This window comes from Dermacentor variabilis, chromosome 6 (genome assembly GCF_050947875.1).
Source record: "Dermacentor variabilis isolate Ectoservices chromosome 6, ASM5094787v1, whole genome shotgun sequence".
Classification (NCBI taxonomy): Eukaryota; Metazoa; Arthropoda; class Arachnida; order Ixodida; family Ixodidae; genus Dermacentor; species Dermacentor variabilis.
This window is the reverse complement of record NC_134573.1, coordinates 144,414,473-144,441,151: the sequence shown is the minus strand read 5'-3', so window position 1 is coordinate 144,441,151 and position 26,679 is coordinate 144,414,473. Positions and strand designations below refer to the sequence as shown.

The following is a 26,679-nucleotide window of genomic DNA, read 5'->3' as shown; positions in this document are numbered from 1 at the left end:
GCCTTTCTCGTGTGCCGGGAGCGCTGTAAGTAAACCTCGTACTTGAATGTACAGCGCTGCCACGCGATTTCGTCGAGAAGGCGAGGCGGCGGATTTTCGGCGCGGCCGCATTGGAAAACTACCAGCATTTCGCGACGAAACGAGACCCCGCGTTTCCTCAACGAAATTCGCAATGGCCCCAGCAAGCTCGTAGCTTGGACGAGTGAGATCACTGAGGTGTTTAACGCTTTTTCGCGCATGTGAAGCCGCAGACACCGCAGACGCCCCCTTCGGCGTCTCCAACGTTAGCTGCTGCCCTTTCCCGCTTTGCCGTAGTGCCGTACGGCCTTGTTTACGCTGGCTGCAAAGGAGCGTGGATGCACTGCTCAATGTCGCTACCTGCGATTGGCACTGCTAAAATTTGGAATCCTTAGACAAATGACGGCTTCAAAGCGCTAATGAGTCCAGCCATGCAGTCAAAGAAGTTTATGAAGGCGGTGTTCAAGGAAGTCAAAGATGGGAAACAATCAAGGATGTTCATAGAGAATGATGTGAGTATCTCTGCTCGCTCATGAATAATCTCCATCAACGGTCTCATCATTGTACTTCTATTTGGTTTCCACAACTTAACGCATACTCGGGGATCTAAGGTCGCATCATGCAAAATTCACGAGTCTATCATTCGACTCGTCCCGATTCGGCACCTTCAATTCTCTCCGCGTAATCTTTACAGATGGGATTAAGAATTAATTGGGCGCCGTCGCTTGACTTGTATTATAGCTGTTGTTGCCGGGCGCACTACATTCAGACATTGCGATGTCACGAGATCTGTTCGCGATGTCATGAGAGATCTGCGCGCAGTATGTCAGTCAGCTGTCATGTGGAGTCGGCTGCTCTCGTTTAATCGCTGTGACAGCTGATCGCGTTTCTTTCTTGTCCGCGCAATGCCCGAGTTTAAGCGACCTGATATTGTTTCCTTCTTTTAATCATTATGGTGGAGTCGCCATTGCTGGCTTTGCATTGTAACTGTGTCTGCCGAATGTGCGTAGCGGGATGCGTGGAAAAATCGATAGCAAAGCGTAGGTGTAGCATACGCGCTCGATGCGATTCAAGGCCGCGCGAGATTAGTGCCACGGCCGACTTTAAGTAACCAGACACCGCGCTGCTTCATGCAGATCTCGGTTGATGCTACGATATTTTGCGATTATGTTTGCCGCCTCACGAGCGCTTAATATCAGCTGAAGCGGCGCACGATAAGTGTCAGCAACTTTTTGATCACCTTAGGAAAGTACGCGTGCGCATTACCTCTGCGCAATGATGCGTCTTTCAAGCTGAATTTAAACACGCACTCCGCGTTTTCCCTATGCATTTGTATATGGTCGAAATTTCTGTGGAGATGTCCAGGTATATGCAGTGCGATCAGTCTTTTTAGTGTGTCAATAAACGTTCTTGCGTGACCTCGAGTACCAATTGTAGCTGCGTCCTTGAATTAGAAGTAAATTTGCATTTATTGTTTATATGCGGCTATATATTTTTAAAGTTATAAGAACATTTCGGATGGCTGAAATGCGGAGAACACTTAGCAGTCACCGCCAAAAAGGTTGCAAATGGTAATTATGGAAGAAAATACTCAAATATCTTTAACTGACGTAATTTGTAAATTATTGACAAACTTGACAAACATTGCACGTGTACTCTATAAACGTCGGCCATATATATCATGGTCAGTTTATAAATATCGCTGTTACAGAAAGCATTTATATAAAAGATATGGCAACTGCAAAGCACTTAATTTTTAATGTGCAGAATCAACTCATGCCACATTGATATTTCTTGCTAATAATTTTTGGATGTTCTGACCACTTTCGAAGATGAATTCCAGCTTTCGTCAGCTTTATGCGTGAAATTAGCTTATCCAAGCTTATTATGGCCTTATCTGATGGAGTAATTGCATATGGCAATGGATGTCCAAATGATCTATAAATTCTGAAGAAAAAACATAGTTTTATATTTTATGTCCCTTTTGTGTTAAGGATTCACACAACTCATACATTTTAATAGTTTGTGAAAACTGCGTATGAAGGCTGTCCTGAAAAATACGAGTACCATTTTTGAAACTATGGGTCCTGCAACAGTCCTTGCTCCACCACTTTTGATCACCGTGGATGAAAAGCGTCTTGTTATGCATCACTGCTGTTCTTGGTAATGCTACGATCCTATGGTTAGTAGCATGTGGTTAAAACCACGGTGTAAAGAAATTTGACAGCTTTATCATTTCATTTAGTTTTCATGCAACTGCCTTGATTAAAACACATACAATATCTGTGGCAGGACTTCTGGCCACTATTCTCCACGCCCTTAGCATGTACCACTATTCTGAAGTCATGACATGACACAATAAAGGCCAACTCAAAGCCTATGCAAGTATGCTTTGAGCATTTATTTGTACTTTCCTTTTTTTAAAAAATATTTCTTCGTCTGCATAGCCTTTATTCCTTTAATGGGTAATGAAGGATCGAAAAACATGGCATCTTTTTGGGGTCTGTTTCAGGTTGATGTTCCAAAGCTTGACAAGTATTCCGTATTGGTTAGTGTGAAAGCATGTGGTCTTTCCACCAATGATGACAAGGCAAGTACCTCTTTCCCAGACTTCACATCTTTACTGAAATGCACACTTTGTTTATGCATAGACGACCAAAAGCTATGTGCTGTACTCTGGACTGTGTTTATGCATAGAGGATCAAAAGCTATGTGCTGTACTCTTGACTGAACACTTTCGGTTATAACTTCACTTTCACGTGGTGTAACAACTGCAATGCCTCGTTGTAGAAACTAGTATATGTCAGTGCTTTGAGGTTCATGTATCATGTGTCTACAAGTGGGGGTGTGGTGACTTGTGTGATGTGTTTTAATGACACTGTAATGTGAAAATAATAGTGATTGGACACATGCTCGCATTAAAAATTTTGTTTTCTGTTCCTCTGGTTTGTCTAATAAGTTTATAATGGAAATAACACGCCAAAAGTAATTGATTGAGGAAACAACCTTGTAATTCAGCAGAATTCTAAGTTAAAGTCAAGTGTGCACGTGTGCATGTGTGTAGGTGATATGCGTGTGTTCCATGGCATGTTAAACAGCCTAGATTAAGGTCATCTGATAATATTGTGATAGAATGTGATTGTACTACCGGTAATGTGTTTTAGCATAGCGCATATGCACAAATGCAGACATACGTTGGGAGCAGTAGGAAGGAATGGCTGCTGTGTTGGCAACATCTTGTGATGCTGCGTTTCGCATAATATATCAGAAATTGCCTTGTGTTGCACAACCTTCTTTTTTTTCATTAGAAACAATTAAAGTAACAATTAAAATATTTTGTGATGACCATGTATTTGCCTAAACCTTCGCATTAGCAGATAACTGAAGCTTACTCATCCATTGCTGTAAGGATATTGTGTGCTTTGGTTCAAAAGTTTGTCTCAAGAGACCGTCACTGACGCTGCTGCTCCTGCGCACAGCCTTCATGTTGTATGCGCTTATGCAAATACCTCTCTGCTATGCCAGATTCTCTGTTGAGGTGTGCTCTGTGGCATGTCTCATCAGCATGCATTGACATGCCTGCAATTTCTCCCACAGATTTTGAAAGTCCTGTACAAGGATCAGTCAAGGACCAAGTACCCAATATGTCACGAGATCGCTGGTGTGGTGGTTGAGGTTGGAGACTGGGTAACATCTGTGGATCGTGGTGATGAAGTAGTGGGTACGTTCCTGGAGGATCATCTACTGTAAAGGCCTTGTCCGTGGTTCTAGTCGCAGCTATCTGAATTATATGATTTCCGCACATTATATGTACATATTCTCTGCTCTCTCGCTTGACCATTAATGTTTCTTGAAAGCAATTGCGTTCATCAAGTACTATCATTGTCATCAGAAATGATATTTCCAGCTGGAACTCATTCTCACAGCTTTCAAATTCTCACAAACTCTTTATCACTGCTGTAGCCATCATGCACTGTTACTCTCTTTTCAGGTTTGATTCCTCTCGACTACGGGCAGTCAGGATGTGCTGAATACGTACGTCTCAATGAATATGATGTCGGTAAGTAATTCCACTCTTTTTCAAGCATTTCACGTCTTACAGCTACACCACTTTTCAGCCTAGCATTGCATCCACTTAAAAAAAAGAAAGTGTGTGTGCGTGTGCGTATGTTTTATTTGTGATCACAATATGTGATCACAATAACTTAAGCTCAGGGACAGTGGTTTTTGAGTTACGAGTACGAAGAAGAAAAAAAGAATGTTGTTCTGGCCTCAGCCATTTTTTTCTCTCTCTCTTTTTCTCCATAGCCAAGAAGCCGCAAAATGTGAGCTTTGTCGATGCTGCTGGCTGCATTGGCGATGCTGTGAAGGCCTACACAGGTTTGCACTACCTCGGACGCCTCACAAGCGGTGATACTGTTCTAGTCATGGATGGTGCATCTTCATTTGGAGCTATTGCCATTCAACTGGCCAAGCACTGGGGTGCCAAGGTGGGTAGCATAACCTTGCAGAGCCTCTAGTTATCTAATATGTAACAGTGCAACTTGGGACAAGGAAGCCACTGGAGAGCAGTTGAATACGAGCCTCGTGTCCTCATCTTCTCTCCAGTTTCGACCTTGTCTTAAGTCGGAACGTGCTCTTACTCTTATATCACACATTACCAACTAGTCCAACTTTTGACGTCACCAAGTTATATTGACAGTACAGTCAAACCATTCCATAGCAAAGAAAAATGTAACGAAGTAAGTCCAAAATGTTTCTCACCATTGTGAGCGCGTATCAAATATATGTATATTGGATACACCAAAGGTATCTTTTGTCAGTTGTGACTTTGTTATGACATGGTTTGATTATAGTTGTTCTTAGCTAGGGCTAAGACTGCGGCCATGTCATGGCAATACCTAAAATCCACATATTGTTGTAGTGCATATTTGCCAGACTACCAGTATGTATTGAACGGACGCTTTAGCTCCCTTGTTCCCTTCCCTGTTCAAATGATTGTGAAACATACAGTGCTCTTCTCAAGGTGCCCACTGAAAGAATTTGAACGAAAGTTGTTGCAATGAAAAGAAATACCCAAATTCTACTGATTGTTTTGAGCAGGTTTGCTATTTAGACTTTAAACTTTCTTAAACCAAGATTGCCAAAAATATAAAAATTCTCACAATTTCAAAGCATCAAGTTCACGAACCTCAGAATACCACAATAAAAATGCATAACACTGTTTAGCAAAGTGAACCAGTTGGGGTTTCTGAAGTGGACAAATTTTATATATATTTTAGACATGGCCCTAAATTTCATTAGGAATTGTCAACACCACTTTTGCAGAACTCAATGTAAAAGTTTAACATCAAACTGTAAACTAACATATTAGAGTGGTCTGCTTTAATAGATGTAGCTTACACAATTGCGACATCTGGTTTTTAGTGCAGGGTTACTAGGTTGTGAACTTGATGCTCCAACTTTTTTTAAATACATATAATTAGTGTTTCATGGCACTTTGTAGGCCAAAATAAAACTGGTGCGTCTAGCAGTCACTAAAATAGTTTTTTTAATTTTATATTAAGTGCATCAAGTTTTCCCTAAATTGGTTCAGCAGTAGCCTAATAAAAGCACTTCTGCTTCCCACATACTTTTTTTCGTAACTTTATTGCATTTCCCAAGAATAAAATTGGTGACGCATCTTATATGAACATATATAGCTAGTTTTATTCAATAAGGTCCAGTAGGGATTCATAGGGTGGACCACGGATTGCAGATGGTAATGCGCTGAGTGGCTTAGATGTAGCACTTACCTAGGTGGAGAAATTGGACTTGTGCCCGAGCTATAGAGGTTGCTTTTAAACCTCAAGTTTCACCAGTATTCAGTTGCACTTTATGACTGAAGGGGTTCACCCATAAGATGTATAAGATGTACTGCAATACAGAACTGAGTGTGGGCTCTGAAAAAAAACTTATACACAGGTGATCACCACAGCAAGCTCAGATGACGAGGTGCTTTACCTCGAGGGGCTTAAGGGCCAGTTGGCCCGGGTGGTGGACCTCCGCAAGACGGACAACAGCGTCTCTGGATCCGACTTCCATCCGACCTACATGACGGGTGCTGGTGGCAACAACAACAACAACAACAATGTCAACAACAATGCTGGTGGTAATGCCCGGGCACTGCTACCAGCCTGTATGCAGGTGAGTAGGTGTTAACTGGTGAGGCTCTTACATCCTAAAGCTGCACAGAGAGCTGCATAGGGCAACATAGTAATGCGCTTAGCATTTGTTTTGACCACCTAGAGTTCCCTAACCCTTTCACTGCTGCTCCCGAGATAACTCAGGTACTCACCCTCGCAGAACCCCTGCCACTCCCGAGTATATTCTCATTTTGTGTTGTCAGCGCACTCCCTGCCTCTCTGCAAGCAACTCTTTCAAAAAAAGAATATAGCCTACCTATTGCGCCATCTATTGAGAGGTTATCTAAACACATGAAAAACTTGTGAGTTAAATTAAATTCACTGTCTGCAGGTGGAGCAAATGTCTGAGCGCTCTGTCTCGGCAGGGTAGCCATGGTCAACCAGTGTGGCAGGTTCATGAGAGACACCGAAATTTGTTAACTGTTGATCAGTTCTGAATCGAAAGAGACCGACAAAGAAGAATCAGTTTCTATGTAGCATAACTTGTCTGCTGAACCAACAGGCAGGGGAAAAAAAAAAAGAAAGAAACGTCAGGGTTGAGGTTGGAACGACAACGATGGCTATGGCCAGGGCAACAGGAACATCCATCTGGACTATGACATCTGAAGGAATTTATGAACTGTTACAAATACTGAAATGCAAGAAAGTGATGACAATATGTAGCATGAAATGTCCACTAAACTGGTATGCTAAAGAAAATTTGGCAAGCCAACAGCAATGAAATTTCGGAGCATGTAAAAAAGTATTGTTTCTGTTACCGTATGTTTGGAGCAGCCTCCATGGACAATTTAACACTTCAAATACAAGTGGATTTGTCACAAAAAAGTTGACAAAAACTGACATTCTTTAAAAGTGAAACGTTGAAAAAAAAAAAAGTCCTGCCAGAACCACTTGTCAGAAAGGACGCAGAACCCAGAATGTTGAGAACCAATGTCTGCCTGGGTGCCCAGGCGTGACAGCAAGATCAGCAGTGGCAACTTAAACCTTGTCACAAGGCTACAAATGGACAAAAGAAAAGAGAAATCCTCCAGGCCCGCACAATTCACAGCACATTCACTGCGGCAACTTCTGCTTAATATTCGTGCAATAGTTTGGTCATTGGGAAGGGTGACAGGCACAAAGTAGGTCAATGACGGACACAGGAACCGATATGACGTTGAATGTGTCGTTCTTTTGCTTCAAATGAATGTTAAAACGCTCTAAACACTAGAAAAAAATATCTGCATAAGCTGGAGCGGTCAAATAATTTAGAATAATGTGTACTTGTTTCTATTAAGCATGTTTGGTTTAAAGGGCAACTCCGGCGTTTTTTTAACCATATTAGGATATCATCATTTTCAAGTGGCATTGACTGTCCTGTCAACGGTAGGGTGATTTAATTTGCTTAGAAATTCATCAGCAACTTTACATAACCAATAAACGAGATCTTAAACCAAAACGCTTAGCTGATTCTTGTGACAACACAATGAGTCGACGTCAGGTCCTACACTACCATGATGTAAACACACAGAATGCATAATAAACACTCCTTACACTTGGCACTAATGCTGAAGAAGCAAAGCTGATGATGTCTCCTTATGACACAAGGAGCTTTTACAGAGTTTGCGAACTATACAGCGGCGATTTAAGCAAGGATTTCAGTGGCTGTGGCTGTGTAGTCTCTGACGTCACAAACACAGGGTGCCCAGTAGGAAGTCCTGAGTAGGGAATGCAACCAATCTTTAATATTCATATTCAAGAAGACTAAATGACTTGCAGCCATACAGTTTGACACAGATAATCAGAGTGCAAAAGAGAACATATATTCAAAATTTTATTTATATCAGTGGACATCGAAAAATCGCCGGAGTTGCCCTTTAAGTACCTTGGAGGTAGATGTGTCACGAAGTCATGATACATCGGCTGGCTTTGCTTGTGCAGTCACTGTGGCTGCAAGATGCGATCGCAGAAAGAAAATAAATATGTGCAGCACACATTTTAGTATTCTTTTATGAGCAATGACATCACATTTAGGCCTTATGGCTATGCCTCAGAAGAACTTGGACTTAGCCTAGTTAGTAGTTACTGCATGGCATGTCTACTGCCTATGTCGTTGTCCAATGTTTTTTCAGAGCGCACCTTTTAGCTGCCCATTCCTGCGATGAGCGTCGACGTGTAACTGAGTGAATGCGGAGCGCGCCGAGGGATGAAAGACATGAGCAGGAAGGCGGCGCAGGAGGGTAGAGCATAACCATGAGGCAGAAAGCGAAGGAGGAGGCTATGGCGAAAATGTGAGAAGAAAAGCATAGTGCGGCGACGATGGCTACGAGGTGGCGCCAGAGTAGCATGCATCGTCTGGAGGATCTATCCGCGGCGGCTGCTGTGAATTGCGCCCATGCACTAACCACGTCCTGCCCCTTGCAATCTCCAGATTAGCGAGGCAGTCGCACCACACTTCACTCCGTGTGCATCATGCCACACGAGACAGATTGTCCACACCAGCCAATACATCACGAAATGAAAACACATATAGAGCTGCGCTCAAGTTTCGCATTAAGGAGTATCGTAATCGTTCGTGAATTTTTCGCTGTCTTCGTCTTTATTTTGTAGTAAACATGTTATGGGGGGGCTATGCACCGTCAGCGTATCTTGCCCCTGTGTCATGACATCACAATAAAGTTGATGTTGCCAGGTCCAGAATTTCGAGACCAACTTTACTAGCATCAAGCAGAATAACTCATGTTGCCCACCCTCTATATTTTCCAAGTGTCATTGCTTCATATAGAAGCGTGTGGTAGGGTTTCTACAGCTTGTAAAATATGTGTCAGTAGTCCTTTAAGGAGTGCGTCGTACAAGACACAAGTAGGGTTTTTGTGTGGCTGGTATTTCCCTCATTGAGTCAGCTGCCCGTTTGACCCGTGCACCAACACTTACCAGTTTTCTGGTTCTTTCTAAACGGGCACATTGTATAACTTAAATTGCAAGCGCTCTGTCGGACGTTCAACCGTAGCAGGCAGTTGAAAGGCTACAAGCAGATTCACTCCTGATTCTTTGAACATTTTGCTGTCGAGGTTTCCTAAGTTGCGAGACTAGACTGTCCATCCTCTCCTTTTTATCTTTTCTTTTGTTTTCTTAGACCTTTCCCATACGAGTCCAAATGCACTCTTGTGCTTCTTGCCTTCTCAGTGCCCATCAATTGATGGCTCCTATCTTGTCACCTGGCTAGACTCTGCATCTTCCCACATTCTTTTGTTTTTATTTTGTTTGTACTTTTGCATACAGTACTTTTCACAAGAACGCACCCCACCCACCTTCTCAGTGCTGGTACTTAATTTTCTTTTTGGTGGAAGTGGCAACACTACATGCATGGGTGCTCAGACTGTTTTCTTTTTCTTGGGGTTACATGCTCTCATTTCAGCATAATACGTTCGTACACAGTACCGTCAGCGTCATCTTTTCCGTGGGTGTGATGCGAAACTCGGGAACGCAGCTATGTTGTGCATCTTTGTGTGTGTGTGTGTGTGGCACATTCAAAGCAGCTGACATTGCTGTACTCCAGCACTTGGCTTTTGTGCAGTGGACCTGAGGTTTAGTCCCTCAGGCTGGCTGGATGAGATTTCTTTCCACTTTTTAGGCTATGGCTGATGTCAGTTATTTGCATTGCCACTCATCAGTTTGAACCGGGAAAGCGTCCATAGCAGTTATTGCCGTTAAAACACCTTTGTGCCCTCTTGGAAAGTTTGACTTCTTCTTTTCTTTTTTTTTTTTTGCCCCCTTTAGGAATCCGCAGGCCTTGGCATAGATCTTGTGCTGGACAATGGCGTCACACAGTTTGGGGAGACGAGCTACCGCATCCTAGAGGAAACTTGTGATCATCCAGTGCCAAGCAAGCATGACATTGTCTCCTGCCTTGCAGTGGGTGGCCGTTGGATTACTTCCAAGAGTGACCTTCAGGTCAGCACACTTGACTGATGCCAGGATATGCTTTTTTTTTTCACTTGAGTGGATACCGTAGTCAGCATTACAGCATACATCAGACATAGCACGTCATTTGCACCTATATGGAGCTGCTTTTTGTTTTCTTCAATAAAAAGTTTAGCAGGGAGAAACTCTTACATTGAACAATATCCTATATCTCTTGTGACATAATCACATTTCCCCCTATTTCTTTCTCCAAGTGTTCCTTTTCGCAAGTGTGTGCGTAACGATAGCAATGGTATGCTGTACAATGTGTTGGAGCCTCCCTGATGGCCATTGCATCATGTTATAAAGGAGACTTTGCACATTGAAGGGCCCCTCACCAAGTCTGGCCATTTTGAGCTGACAAGCGCAGAGCATACAATGCGCACTAGCGATCGTGTTTGCAAAGTATTACATCGCTACGCGCCGCAGAAAAGTCCGAAATTTCAATCCCAATGCCATTTTCCCTTTCCCTCGCGGCAACCGCGCTCCAAGCTGGACAGTGATGCACTCGTGTCCCTGCGCCTATGTACTCATGTCTGCAGTGTGACGTCAATTATCGAGACACTTGACTTCGAGAATTATTTAAGACAACATCTGTTATTTGTGCGATCTGTTGCTTGAATTGACGAATTGAAGTTTAGAGAATAAATAAAACACACAAACGGAACGCCCACGTGTTCTTTGTTTTCCTTCGCACTGAAGCAAGAGCGATGTACTTCCGCTTCGTCTGCTTGTTCCTGCGGTCGTGCAGTAACGTGCGCAGGTAGCAAAACAATGCCATTTTCTACCTTGTTCCAGCGCATGTTCGTGCTCTGCGATTCGCGTGTGTCTGCCTCAGTATTTGTGTAGCACTGAACTATACCGCCAGTCATGTGTCCTTGTGCACAGCATGCAAAATAGTCCGCTGCACGAAACGAGAGGATCACAACAGCTCATGCACGATGCTGTCAGCAGAAATCCACAGCGCCGGAAAAAAAACAAAAAGCGAGCAGAAAAAAAATGAAGGCGGGGCCCGTGTTGTATGCGTCACGCGATCCTTGAGGTCCGATATGGGAGAACACAAGGAAGGTGTTTTGCTTGCAGAGGCTAGAGAGAGTGTCTCGCTTTGCAGTGGAGCTCGCCTTCTGAACTCATGGGTTCGCGGCACTGAAATATCTATATCTCGGCTATTAATGAGCTGATTTGAAAAATTTTTGCGGCAGAACACTCCCTAGACGACACGTAACAGCTTCCAACGTATAACCAAAATTTGCTGTAAGGCCTGGTGAGGGGCCCTTTAAGGCACCTCAAGCACTGCTAGATGTGCATTGAATGAACTGTTTAAACTGGTGTCATAGCTGCAGCCACAGCCATAAGGCATCCATGGCCATTAATTTATCATTTCTTTAATTTAATTGGTAAGTAAAAGTAATTTCCCCGATGTTGTCCTTGGTGTCTTTTTTTGTTGGCTTCTTATGATATGTCTAATAAAGATCGGGCCCCTCGGTTCCCCTTCTTCTCGTTCATTACATTACGAGGGCCTCGAATCTGACAACATTGATGGCTTCAGGGTAGCATGTGAGGGTTTATTGACCAGTTGCCGTCACCCAAATAAATCACGTACTCGTGGCACCTCCGGCAGAAAGGATGTTCCACATCCGCTGCCTAGGTTTGTGAGTGGTGGTGCTGGCTAACACTCCTAGCATTATTTCTAGTAGTAAAACATAAATACCCCAGAAAGTGGCTGGGAAAATGGCACCACAGTAGCTCGATTGATAAGAGCATCGCATGCATAATGCAAAGACATGGGTTCATATCCCACCTTCGGCCAGTTGTTTTTCCATCCACTTTGACTTCCGTTTCTTTAATTCAGTCAGTAAGTACAAGTACCTAGTTTCCTCTACATAGTCCTTGGTGTCTTTGTTGGCTTCTTCTGATATGATTAATAAAAATCGGGCCCTTCGGTTCCCTTTCTTCTGTTCATCTCCACTGGAGGTAGCTCTTGTGAGCCAGCAGTTGTTAATGCCCAAAAAACATACACGAGTGCTTGACGTGTTCGCGTAGTTAAAAAGGCCCGATATAGTACAATGTAAGTGCATATATGGAGCAACAGATGACACTATTGTGAAATCAAGTCAAATCATTGGCTTTACCATTCCAAAGACATGCACAGGCTAAGAGGGACACCGTAGTAGGGATGCTTTGCATTAATTTCAACCATCTGGGAGCCCATCAATGTGCACTTAGTATGCATCAGAATGTGGCCGCTGTGACAAAAAAATTGAATCTGCTGAATTGAACCACTGTTGACATCATTCTCTGCAGTACGTTAAACGTCAGCGTACTCCTTACCAGTGTCAAATCGCTAACTGTCTTTTACAAGGTACCTAATGCTCTTCTACTTTCTTTTATAATGATTCGCTCTTGTAAGTATGCTTTACATATATAAGAGTTTTCGCTTTAGTGAGTGCTTCTTTTGAGACGCTCATAGCTAATTCAAGTTCAAAGCTTGGTTTAATCATACGTCATGATTGCCGTTTCAGCTGGACCCACCACATTCCCAGATGATGTTCATGAAGTGTGCCTCGATTGGATTCCTTTTTGAGCAAGCCTGGATCCTGTCCTCTACACAGCAAGGTCGTTACCTGCGTATCCTTTGCAACAGTGGCACGCACAGTGCCCTGGCAAAAAGAAAACAAGTGACTTGTTTGAAAACTGCATCTGTCACATTTTTTTTTGTTAGTTACTGCTCTTTGAATTCTGGAACTTAATTTTCTCTTGGAGACGGACGCAATTAGTTGTCAGTGTTCCTGGTGTAACATAAACTGACAACTTTTTTTGACATAGTGTTCAAAGACAGAACAGTTAGGGGCAGTTATTGAACACAAGTTCACTTTGAAATTGTGAGTGTTTGTTCATGCAGATGAACAGCTTTCACTACTGTTCTGCATGAATGATTTGCAACAAAAGCTGTGCAGTGATAATTGACTGATTATAAAAAGCAGCTGCAGCTTCCTGTAAGCTCTACAAACAATCGGAAGTTTAATGTAGTGTTTAATTAATGTAGCTTATCACCAAATATTTTTGTTTGAATTATGTAAAGTTATGATATTTGCTCCAACACAGAATCAAGTGGTAATAGTTAAGCTTGTGTCCACATGAAAGTTCATTTACATAAAGTATAACAATGAATGACCAAGTACCACTGGGCTATGGTTTGAGAAGAGGGAGCAAGTTTTCACGCACACATTTCTGAGATATCTGAACTAAGAATCCAAGAGTGAGTCAGAGGTGCCACCTTCAAAATGTGCCTGCCAACGTACACAGCAGCTCAAATGTGATATGTGGGCACATTTTGACTATGTACGCATTATGACTATGCTCTCATCAGCCATTCTTGGCCAAGTTTGTCTGTCTCAGGGAGTCAGAAGTGTTTGAATTAACTGGCTTCAACATGCACTGGAAACATTGCATGCTGACAAGAAGATTGGAATTTCTTCGTATTAATTGGAATTATGAACTGAGTTTTACTCATTACAACTGTCACATTTTCATCCTTTTATCATTGAGCACACTTTCTCCTTGACTTTTTGCAAAACAGACATCCTGATGGACATAATGGAGAAGGTTTCCAATGGAGTGATCAGGTAATTTTTTTTTCTTCTCGCAGTTGCAAGAACAAAAGTTATAGTTTTGCCTGTAATGTGAAGCAGTGATGCAAGTCATATGATAGCTGGCGGAATGTAATGCACAGTAAGCCTTTGACTGTTTCGTGTGGTGCTTGCTAGCGTTAAAATTTGCAGCTGTGATCGAACAATCTCCTTTCGAGCAGCAAAAGAAGTGAGAGTCATATTTGTTTGTGGAAGTTCTGCCTCCTGGTGGCGAAGTGGGCAAGCTCAGCTTTTCTTCCTCCTTTTACCCACCTGGACTCGGCCACTGGTCTCTGCCAAAACAACCCTTTAGTTTCTTACTGCTGGATTTCTTCGGCTTTTCTCAAATTTATAAATTGTGGTCTTTGAGTGAACTGCCAACACTGCCAAATGGTGTGGCATGTAAATCTAGTGCCACATTTGTACTCTATTGTAATGCGGCCAATATTTTCATGGCCAGAAATGAAAAATGCAATGTTCTCTATTGTAAAATGCGCCTTAGTTTCATACTTCAAGAAATTATAAATGTGATGCCCTTGATTGCCCACTCACCAGCTTTTCATGTGAGTGAGAGCAATAGCCTATTCGTTCTCACTTAGAAAAAAATAACTTACTGTATTCAGGCTACACTAAATGGAGCATTGCCCATTGTTGCTGTCCAAGGCATCTTTATCAATATCAGCCACTCAAAGCATCTCATCTTTGATGATGCTTGTGGCCTTTGAGATGTTGTTTCATCAAACGCCTTCCAGACCATGGCGCCTGAACTATAGAGTCTAGAATATGCTGCAGGATAGGTGCCGACTACGGAGGGGGGCTCCGGGGCCCGGGCTCCTTTCGGAGTTTTCTGGAGGGGGCAGAGCCCCCCTCCCTGGCGATGCTGAGGCCTACCCCCTCACTCCTCCCACACACATACCTAAAATGTCATTACCATTGTTTTGTCACTCGCATCATTTGAGGTTTCTTTTGACGTGTTGCGACCTTTTTACTTAAAATTTTGTTGTGGCTAATAGCTTACTGCATCATTGTTGGTGCGGACATGCACGGCTTTTACTTCACGCCTTTGCTTTATTTCTGCAAATCCTGACAATAGGAAAACAAGTGCATTAAAAGCACCAGCGGCGGCTGCCTCATCCGTATTTTCTCACTTCAGCATTGTTTTAAATTTCCACTGTAAACACCATGCACATACACAATATAATTAAATATATGCACAGGACAATGTTTATTATATTTTTGAAAAAGAAGGAGGTAGCCAATTAAAAATCATTTCTAAAGGTATGGATGACCTATGCCTAGAGAATGAATATGTTGCTGTATGTTCACCTGGCTTCAAATTGCCTTGCGTGTTTTTCTGATCCTGAAAAAGCCTGCAGACTTCAGTGACCCCCTTCGGCAGACTCTGTTATCAACGGCATGTGAAATTCATGTGAATAATATGCCTCAGTATTGCTTCTCTTTCCAGTAGCAACGCTAACGACTCATGAAAAAATAAAACTCTTCTAATAATTTACTACATTTATTAGGGACGGAAACATGGTCACTTGCACGCAGAGGTCATAAATATATACAGGGTGTCCCAATTAACTATCATGCACACAGATTTAAAAAGAGACCGATTGCATAACCCGAAGAAGACCTAGGGCATATTGTTTTCAGTAAAGTGGAGTAGCCACCAGTAATTATTTCTTTTACTGAGATTTCATTACGTAATTGCAATTAGTTATATAACTTGAGAAGTACTATCCTAATTATCAAAGTGTCAATGAGGCATTTGTAGGCAGAGCCAAGGTATTTTCAATGACGCATGCGGTATTTTTCAATGACATACTAATTGTGTGTTAATCTTTCTTGCGAGTGATTAATAACCCCACGAAATATCAAAAATACCATGTGACTGTGCTCGCACCGGCATCATAAAGCAGCGCTCTCGAACAGGCTCCCTCTGAGTTAGCCAGAACGAAATAAAGGAAATAAAGAAAAACATTGTGATTGAGCTAGTTCCTTATCTGCCACGCCCTTGCTGAAGTAACACGTCGCATTTGGTGTTGGTTGAAAACAAGCTGTGACAGCTGTCTTAGCGTAGATAAAGTGCACGGATGTTTTTTTTTTCCCACAAAACCTATCACCACAAAGGCGAATTGACAATGTAAGTGCAAAGGTTTAAAAGTGCTTTTTCTTTCGCCCCAGCTGCTGTGTCTTTCTCTAATGAGCTGAAGAAAAACATTATCCTTGCCAGAGGGAGCTACAAATGGCAACAAGAGGAAGGTTGCAAATATACATCAGTCATGGAAGAGTGGCGGTAGACCAAGCGCTTCTATATAATCAGAAATTATGAAAACCTGAGACAAACTGGCAACTTCCAGAAACAGCGGCGGGGTACTCCATCTTTTGACTCCTAGCCTCCGCGCATATGTTCTAGCATTCGCCTCAAACCCTCATGCTAGCGTGCAAAATGTGGCCGCCCAAGTACCAATTTCCAAGTCATCAGTTTGGATTATTCTAAATGACTCGGCCTTTCACCCGTACCACCTTAACCTGCACCAATGCTTGGAAGACAGAGACCTGCATAATCATCTAGATTCCTCAAATTGGCTCCTCACAAAAGCCGATGAGTCACCAGAATTTTTTGCAACATCATGTGCACAGATGAAGCCAATTTTTGCAGAAACGGCCAGGTTTATTTCCACAGTGCACAATACTGGAGTGACTCCAATCCACGCTGGGTAAAGTGCGCTCGGCACCATAGCGAGTGGTCATTCAACGTGTGGTTCGGAATTTATTCCAGTGCTATAATTGGTCCCATCTCCTTCGATCACACACTGACTAGACAGCGTTACATGGATGAAATCCTTGAAGGAGTGGCGGATGAGCTTCTCAGCTAAGTCCCGCTGTCACGTGTTCTACTTCTGTGGTATCAGCAAGATGGGGGGCGACAGCACACTGCAGCAGCCGAGCATGAAACTAGCTGGATGCGACTTTTCATCGTCCCTCCCTCCAATCCCGTAACGCGATCGCTTTCAACACAGCTCCCGCAGCAGCGAGCGAATTCACCTGCATGCCGAGCCTCTCGCTTCAACGCCAACGAAGCAGCAAGAATGCAGCTCTCACCACTTGCCGCACTCTAACGCTTTCGCATATCGCTTTCAACGTGCGGGCCACGCCGCCGGACCAGATGTAGCCGCCGCCGGAGAACGGTTGACCACGGTTCATAATGGTTCAGTGAACGTAATAAATGTTGAATACATTTCCTTAATTTGCTACAGCTCTCTTGTCATCTCATCCCACATCCGCTGCGGGCTATCTATAACATCAGTTAACACTGCTTCTGCTCACCTCTTCTACATCGTCTCGTGCAGGTCTCACTTCAGAGTTCGGTGTTGCAACCGCACTTCTCCATTTGACGGTCATTTCATGGTCATTGTCACAATTATGCGAAATGCACCAGCATACTACCACGAAACACCACATCAGTACTACAAAACGCTTACGCATCGTTAAGATAAATCCCAGACAAGATTGTGCGTAGATTTTTTTTCTTTTTCTCTCTCTCTTTTTTGTGTGTGCAGACATCTCGACTGCCAATTCGGCTCATTTAGAAGTAGTGCATTTATTTTCTTGAACGCATCGGTTTTGCCTTTTCTTTACGCGTGAATTGCTTCCCGAACTGTTTATTTCACTTTTATTTTTTTGCCATGAACCAGTTTTGGCAGCACGTATACACTATAATGAAAAATAAAACCGTCACTTTAATTTGGCTTTGGTCCGAAGCAGGTTTCTGGCGTGAAATGTAGCTGCATGTGCACTCTTCGATGTGGTGTGAGCAGAGCTGGGATTTTTAAACATTCCGTGCCTATTCCATTGCTTTTCGCGTTTTGTATGTGATCAGAACAGCGCTTCGGCCACATTATCAATATAATCAGTCGACCTTGAGAGATGGATAATAAGTGTGACGTAGAAATGAGAAGAAGGAATAGCTGCGATGTCGCAAAACCTGCTGTTGGTGTTCCTTCTGTGCCAGTATCAAGGTGATGAGCTGTCTCTTCAAGTTTGCTACAGGCAAAGCAGTTGCTTGCAATCAGCTTATTTGAGGGTGCTGCTTTATGAGGCGGGTGGGAGCGTGGTCTCGTGCTATTTTTAATTTTTTGTGGGGTTTCTTTACAAGTTGAAAAAAAAATTGTATGCAATTAATACGTCACTGAAAACACTGCAGTTAGAAGTCATTTGGGAGTGCCCACAAATGCCTCATTGACACTTTGATAATTACGACAGTACATCTTGAGTTTGATAATGAATTATAATTACCTAATTAAATCTCACTAACGGAAAAAATTACTGGCAGCGACTCCACTGTACTGGAAACAATATGCACTAGGTTTTCGTCGAGTTACACAATTGCTCTTTTTTAACATCTTGGTGCATGGTAGTTGGGACGCCCTGTATAATTCACGCAGTAACCGAAATGAGGCCGAGTCAGATTAACTAAAAATCAGAGTCAACAGCAATCATGCGCAGTAGCACTTATACTAAGACTCACTGTAAAAAATATATATATATGGGCTTCGGAAAGCTAGTCAGGACCCAGCCCCCCCTCCTCGGAAAAATTAGGACTTTCTGCCTATGTGCTGCAGCCTAATGAATTTGTAGAAAAGGCATGGAGGTACCCACAGCTTCCGCAGCTGCAACGACTTGCCCATTGGATCGAATTGCAGCAATTCCTAATACCAATGATAATAGCTTATAACGATGTTGTAGTTTCTGCTTCATATGCGCATGTCATTTTTTAGTCAGTTTTGTCTAGGAAAAATGTGCGTGTTGGATGGAGTAAATATGGTATGTTTTGTAGTCTAGGGTGATGGCAGCATACCATCTGGCTGAGGTGCTTTGCTTAGTGTTCATCAGCCTCATTGTACAGAATGCCTATATGGAAAACCTCGCTTTAGAAATGAAAGATGGTGACATATTGACAAAGCGCGAAGCAATCTCTTCGCCTCTTCTTATCACGCGAACCACTGCCCAGGCTGTGAAACTGCCCTCTAAGAGACACAAGCTGTCAGAATCCAGCTCTCTCTTGTATAGAGAGCACGTTGAAACACTCCTTAAACATCATAAACCTGCCTAGCCACTAGACAATGCATTTATGAACATCTGAAACTCCTGTACTCTCAGCTGGGAGCCAGTAGTTTTACTCAAAGAACCGTGTACCGATTCCTTCAACTCCTTAAAGAGTCCCAACCACTTTTCGTACTTACTGTGATGCATCAATAAGTATGGCAGCTGTTGCATAGATTTTTTTTAGTTGTCTTGGTAAAGCAATGCATCCAGGAGGACCAAAATATGGAGATATTTTACAATTGATGGAGAAGCGGTACCAGCTGGGAGCAGGGGATGATACCACTGTGCCAATAATGGCCTCTGAGATTTAGCAGTGCAATGGCCAAATATTGGAGTTCAGCACAATAATGGGGGGTCAGAGCAATGAGGGCATTTCTTCATGCCTGGACAACAGCATGTTTAAGAGTGCAGGGGTGCCAAAAAAAAGGAGGGGAAGGTTAAGCAATAGTTGATTTTCAATTACTACACTTATACGAGGTGCATACAAAACATTTTTGCTAGAACAAAAAAGAAACTTCCGAGGCAATGACCTACTGTTGCTTCTCTCTCTCTCTCTGTGCTTTTTCCTTTTGTTTATTTTGCATATTCAGTAGCATTGCCTTCTGGTTCCGTATTCCACATTTTCCTTATTAACTGTATTGCGTGCTTAAGTGTATGTTGCCTTTTTTTTGCTTCTAGGCTTTTTTTTTTTTAACATGCTGCCTTGTATCATCATGCCATGTTCTTCCTTACCACATATTTTAGTAATGTGCTACTGAATTCTTGTTATCCCGCACACCTCTATAATGTTTCAGCTATTGAGGTTATGCGAATGAATAAATGATACACTCCTCATCTTTCTCAAGAGGCGTTGCAGGGACTCTTTAAACGTCCTGTCCTGAATTAGAAATTGAGGACCAATGTGTCACAAAGTCGCGACAGCCGGCTGAAGAGGCAAACGGGCCTGTGCAGCAAGCTGTTGCTAACATGTCATGCGTTTTTCTTGCTTTCAGGCCGAACATCCATCACACAGTTTCTTTTGAGGCTGTCCCTGACGCTCTTGAGAGCCTTACAGATAAGAGAGTGGGCAAAGTCGTGATGAAGATGAAGTGAACGAAGCGGTGTGCTGTGCCATGCAGCGGTGCTAAAGTTTGACAACTCTTTCTTCTGGTCACTACGGGCTCTCTATGCCCTTTTCTCCGTCACTCAAGTAGCCAGTGTCTTTATAACTAGCTCTAGTTGTTTGTAATATCCATTTTTTCAGTGTTGGCCCACACAACACTACCACATTTACGTGCTCTTGCAGTCCGCAATTCATTCTAGTTTTATCACCCGTTCCTCGAACAGCCGTAGTGCTTGCCGCTGATGGTGGTCCCAGTTACAACACCGTTAGGATGGTAGATTTACATGTGCAATACGCTAGCAAAATGCACACCTTAACTTGCTCATTTGTGTAGCACGTGCTGTGTGATGTCCTTGTGATAGAGCACTCGGCTACGATAATCTAATCCCCTCGCACAAGCTGTTGAAACTAGTTCATACACGTTTAGTTCTGTACAGGGAATGTTACAGTTAGCTTCAGACCTTTCTGTTGATGGTTTCTGTTGAACCTTTTGATGTTTAGACACTGGTTGTGTGTCTAGTTTGTGGCTAGTCATTGCAGGACCTTGAGAACGAGCAGCACTGTATCTATGTGCACTTGACTAGCGGTAGCCTCATGGGCCAGCCAATGCGTATCTTGTCACATGCATGTTGTACAGTGTTGGATGTCAGTGATCGCTTCTGTTGTCGTGTGCACATTATGGCGGACATGAAGAACGAGTGATGGTTTGTGTTGTTGCATTTACAGAGTTTCAAAGCTCTGAAACAAGGATTAAAGTATTGTTAGAAGGAAGCCCTTGCTGTGCTTTGTCCAAGCAGAAAGAATGTCCAAGACAATTCTGACTTGTCCGTGCATATACGAAAAGCCTGTGCCCATGTTGTAAACTTGCAGTGATCCACTTGTGTTAGTGTTAATTTCGAGTGACTGTGAGAAATTGCTCTGTTAAGCGTCTGGTTTTACTTTAAGCTGCCAGCATTGTCGATTGTGGACCATACATTAAATAGTGACTGTGGTGTAATACATTTCTGTCATGTGCTTAGATTTAGGTGCACGTTAAAGAACCCCAGGTGGTCAAAATTTCCGGAGTCCTCCACTACGGCGTGCCTCATAATCAGAAAGTGGTTTTGGCACGTAAAACCCCAAATATTATTATTATTATTACATTTCTGTCACTGAGAAAATTTGGTCTCACTTTCAGAAAATGTTGCTGGCAAAACAGCGTGTGATCTAACAAGTCCAAGAAACACGTTTGTGTTTGGCGCGGATTGTGTACTCTACGGTAGACTCTTAGCAGCAGCTATAAAATGCTGAATCACATGGGAAGTCGGTGGATGGAAAGCATGTGCTTAGAAGTTTTGAAGATGCATTTTATGTTCTGAAGGAAAAAGAGAAGTACTACAGTACCACAAAGCTAGTCCTCAGTGACCCCAATGCATTGTGCATTGTCATTCCACATGATTGTTTCACATCAGTTCACATCAGTTCACATCAACACTGGCAATGGTTGCAGTTTTCAAAACGTCAGTTTTCTCTGCACACCAGCAGATTACACACTGCTCACTTACGCTTCTTTGGTTACTGATAACTAGAAATATTATGCTTAGGTTTCATAGTCACAATGTTGCCCTTCATCTCTTGACTTCATTCAGCTTCATGTTTCACCTTTTGAGATGTATTAAGTAACGCTTGAGTGTAAAGTTTGCTTTGAAAATTAATACAATTAAAAAAATAATTTCATGTGTACAGGTAACCAAACCATTGTCATTATCGTTTGTAAATGACAGTTCTTGAGTGATCACTTAATGGAAAAATGATCTTGAATGTACTTCTTTGGGAGCGACATTCAATGTTCTGCGTCATATGGGGGAGTAATTGCTTTCAAAATTGTGCATATTCAAGCACCAGAAGGCCTCCCCATACTCTTTCATGGCGTCTTAACAACCTTGCATTCGAAAAATTCTTTTTGTCTAGGTGACCCATCATACACCATTCCATTTGTCTTCGCATATGCTGGGCAGGTCAGGCTAGGGGAGGTCCGAGACGATGGTACCATGTAAACTTTGAGAATTTTTCTTATCATATCTTTGGGAAATTTGCTGTAGCTCCTACTTTATACATATTTCGCTTGCCTTTTTCCCGTTGTACTGCCTTCACCATTCCTACTTCTGAGAGAAACTTGTATTACTTCCAAGTGACTATTTACACTTTTGTGCTTCGCCTAGCGTTCTCACACATTATCTTGCAGTGCCAGGCAATTTTAAAATTTTAGCATCCCAGTTATTGAGGTAGATGTAGCGATATATTACCTACTTGCAGTCCCGTAAGCGCATTGTTTATCCGTCCCTCTTTCGGCTACCTTTCTTTCATGCTGCGTGCAGTTTTCTTGCACACTATCCCTCCTCTTCTGCAAAAACAATCTTAACCATAATGCTCAGTACTGCTGTTGAAAGACGACGTGTCTCTTAAACAGTAAGTGAGCAGAAGCTTGCATGGTTTTACAATTAGCAGCGCGGGTGACAAATGCTTGTTATTAACACTCTGCCAAAGAGGCTGGCAGCAATAGATGTGTACAGTACTCAGATTTTTTCAAGCAGAATGGGATAAACCTGTGACATTTATTAAAAATATCTTAAGGATATGTTCAGCTGGTTGAGTTCACACCACTCCAGTAACACTACAAAAGTCGTGCGGAACACCATTTAAGCTGTACTACAGGCATAAATGTTCTGCAATACCAATGCCGAAGCCAGATTGTCGCTCTAGACCCACTGATTCTTGCAATACAACATTAAATTTGTCGTTACACTACTTTCATCGAACTTTCAGAGTTATCTGAAACAGTCAATTTAATGCACTAAGATATCATGACAGAATTGTCGGTAATCCGTGTTCTTGTACTGCGCAGATGACACCATGGGCAAAAACTTGATCTATTTAACCATAAGGACTCCATAGTAGTTCATGGTCACACGCTGCATGCATGTATTAGCTGGCCATAACCACATTGTCACTTCTATTAGCTTTGCTCGGATTGACCTGCTGATTCAAAATTACAATTTCAGTGAATGTTGGTTTCTGGCAACAGAAAAGTAAAACTTGCGATTTCCATCAAAATTTTCTGAGGCATTCAGTTCTTTTGCCAACCCCTTTGGAAAATGCCAGGATGAGCCACTTCCAGTCTGAGTATTTAGCCAGTTAGACACCTCTTCTCATTTATGATTAATAACCTTACCACAGGGAGCCTTAAATGCCAATGGCCTTAATGGCCTCAAATGCCACTATCTTAACTGCATATGACATTAATAGCAAATGTTCAAGCACTATTCCACACCAAGGAAAATTATAACTTGGTTCATCTTTGTTTATGGCCTTGGAGAATACATTAAAACATATCAATATGAGTAAAAAATAATACAGCTATTAATTTTTGATGAGTTTGTTGAATTATCTGCACATAAAATCTCCGTCAAGTGTTTCAAAAATACCACTACAATTTTTTGCACTTTTAAATCTGAATTTTGATGTATCGAATTCAGGGTATCACAAATGATATGTTGGGCTTTGTTGGCTTAAATCTTAGTGCTGTTAGCAGTGAACAGAGTATTGACAAATCAACGCTTTATCAAGCGTGCACTATTGTTCCCACGTTTGTGTTTAGCAGTACACTTACTAGATGACCTTAAACAAACACTTAACAAGGACCGTTATGACTTTTTTTTTTTTTGAAAGAAATGCTTTTTCACACATCAGAAGTCTTTGGCAGTGACACCAGTAATCATCGGGCTATACTTTAGTTTCGCATCCTTCAAAATTACAGGCGTTATTTTTCTTCAACCACACCGTCTTTAGATTCAACAGTTGTGGACGTGTGTGCTCTCTGATGCGTTACAGCAATCCTTGCCTTAAAACAAAAAAACTTAACTTTGCTTAATGACCTTGTTGACAAATTTAAGCAATTTATGAGCTTTCTGAAAACTAAATTTAAGCCAAGCTTCTGCGATCGGCGGCAGTACTGTCATAATTTCGTCTAGTGACACGAAATGCGCATATGCAAAACCGACTCTGCAATTGATGGCATTAACGAATGCAATGCCCACGCCACACAGGCACAAAAGATGGCAATAATTGCTTAATGCCTTAAAGTTTAATGTCATTCGCATGGTGCCAAATGGACATGCTTAACAGCATTAAAGCTTAATGAAACTTGCCGCATACTAGTGTACCCTCAACTCATTTGGCTGTCGAATGCGTACAGTGTGTACTGTTGCTCTAAATGTTAAAAGTTACGGCTGCACAGAAAGAATACAATTTCAAGCAAAATGTGCCTGTTAATGTTATTGGTGCCATTTTTTGCACATCTACCAGCTAAATAACTTTCTGGCATTGCTGTGCTCACTGCAGCTATCATCATTGCGGCATTTAATGTCACTAAGACTGCGTGTGTGGTACCAACTTGATGTTAAGGTCCTGGCCACTTAATGGCAATAACCTCACCCATGTGGCATAGACATAAAACCGTTGATGTCGTTAACCTTACCCCTGTGACACAGGTACAGATTGCAATCCTCAAGTATGAGGCAAGCCATTAACAAGCTGCTCCCAAGTGTCGGGACTTTCATCGTTCAATTGCAGGGCATGCCTTGAGGCAAAACCATCTTTTCTGTACTCCCTGCCAATACTGCTTTGGCAACTAAGAACAAAGCTTTGTCCTTCATGTGCTTTAACTTCTGACAAACAAAGGTTTCCACCAAGTGTGCTGCTAATGTCTTGAAACGAACACATAACAACGAAATGGCACCAAAAGGAAGGCATGCCAACAATCTTGCACCAGACCATTTATGATTATTGGTGAGCTACTCCAGATGTCGAGCAACAGTACAGACTGTGTGGTCCGTTGGTGCTCCTTGTAAATGTTGCAAAGTGTGTTCCGTGTACATGTTTAAAGAAGTTAGCTCCACCTTAAAAACACTGCTACATGTCCTCCATCAAGAAGGGAAAAAAAATTTGGTTGTGACTTTTGGAAGAGCCATATTTAACAAAATATGCACGTTTCATTATTTACATTAGCAAATGCTTCACATGCTGTTGATGAAGTATCATTGCTCACACATCAATTGCCAACAAGTTTGTCTGGGAAAAAGAAAATGTTTTCTCCTCTTGCAGCCAGCACACCAAAGTGAGAGCTGCAGTGTTACGGCCACAGGCACAAATTCACCTCTCAATTCTAGCTCCTTCAGCAATCAGCTTTTGTGGGGACTTGTAGAGCTAAAAAAAACTTATAAAAATATGCGCCATAGCCTTACTTGCTGAAAAGCTGCTTCAGGAGCCATTTGTTATGCATTTCAGGGGCTGTATGACGTAACATTCTTTTCATTTCTTATTATTTTTGCCTTGCATCATTCGTTGGCATGACGCCAGGTCTTCTTTATCACTATTATTCGCAACTGGCTGTGACAGATGATAAAAAATGAATAGAATTGACAAGGAATCCTTGTATTCATTGTTTTCTTTTTTGGCTGTTGTTCTCCATTCACACAATTTCACTACTTAGAGCTACATTACGAGCTGTGATGGGTCTTTCACCTTTGCCACAAATTTACACAACGCAACTGCATAAATTCTTGTCCCAATGCTAATGCAATGTACTTCTGCTAAGCAATAAAAACTTTAGGCATCCCAGCCATTTGACAACTCGAACAGTTTGCATAATGTGTTGTCCTTTCTTGCAAACATGCTACACCCTCCCTGTGCGCCTATTGAACACTGCCGTCAGTTAATTGCAACATGACAGGGTCAACCTTTCGGTTGGCGCATGATGATAAATCCTTTGGTAAATTGCAACATGACAAGGTAGTCTTTTTGGTTAACTGCCATGTGACAAGATAACCCTTTTAGTCATGGTGTACTATCACCACAAATTCAAATGTAATAAGTTATGAAACTACTCCTATGTGTCATTATGTTTGCAGCTTACCTGCATTTGTAACAGTGCCTCAATTCAGAATCCAAGACGTACACTTGCTAGTCTATGCTTAGAGACCAGCTATAGAGGAACTGCACGTCGAACTTGAGACTTGCGCCATAGCAGGAGTTATGATCAGTTACTTCTTGTTTGTATTCTAAGTTATGCGATGGTACACATTTGCATATATGATTTGTTTTTGCCTTAGAATGACTGCTTTTTTTTAACAAGCATTCTGTCTTAACACCATTTCGATATGGGATCGGGTCAGGCTGAAACTGCTCCTCTTGAACAAAAAACTAATTCTGAAAAACATAGAGGCAAGGAAACTAACATTGGGAGTATTCCTAGATTTCTTGAAAGCTTTTGACAGAATTAACCACAGAACACTATTACAAAAATTTAATTGTTACGGTACATGTGGAATTGTTTTAGACTTTGAAAGTTACGTAACCAACAAAAAGAATGGGTATCACTAATCACTAAATAGGAAATTATTTTTGCTTAAACTTCAGCAGGATGTGCCTCAAGGTAGCATGCTGGGGCCACTTCTATTTATTATTTATATAAATGACATTGTGAATATTGATGATTCGATTAACTAGATTTTTTACACAGATGATACCACGTTACTCTTTTGAGGAACTAAAGAAGATGAAGTCATAAATTTGGCATACTATGGAAAATATATAACGGTTTGGTAAAGAACTCTCTTCAGTTAAATTGCTCCAAAACAAAGGCGGTCCT

The 26,679-nt window shown here is 42.0% G+C and overlaps 1 protein-coding gene across 1 annotated transcript; it reads left to right on the top strand.

The window, feature by feature from the left end:
- The first annotated feature begins 157 nt into the window (after positions 1-157).
- On the top strand, positions 158-25,667 carry LOC142585387 (quinone oxidoreductase-like protein 1). Its single transcript, XM_075696118.1, has 10 exons — positions 158-530; positions 2,531-2,608; positions 3,616-3,739; positions 4,010-4,078; positions 4,327-4,508; positions 5,983-6,204; positions 9,963-10,136; positions 12,668-12,773; positions 13,726-13,771; positions 19,882-25,667. Exons 1-10 carry the CDS (start codon positions 438-440, stop codon positions 19,979-19,981), a joined length of 1,194 nt encoding a protein of 397 aa, XP_075552233.1. The 5' UTR covers positions 158-437; the 3' UTR covers positions 19,982-25,667.
- The last annotated feature ends 1,012 nt before the right edge of the window (positions 25,668-26,679 follow it).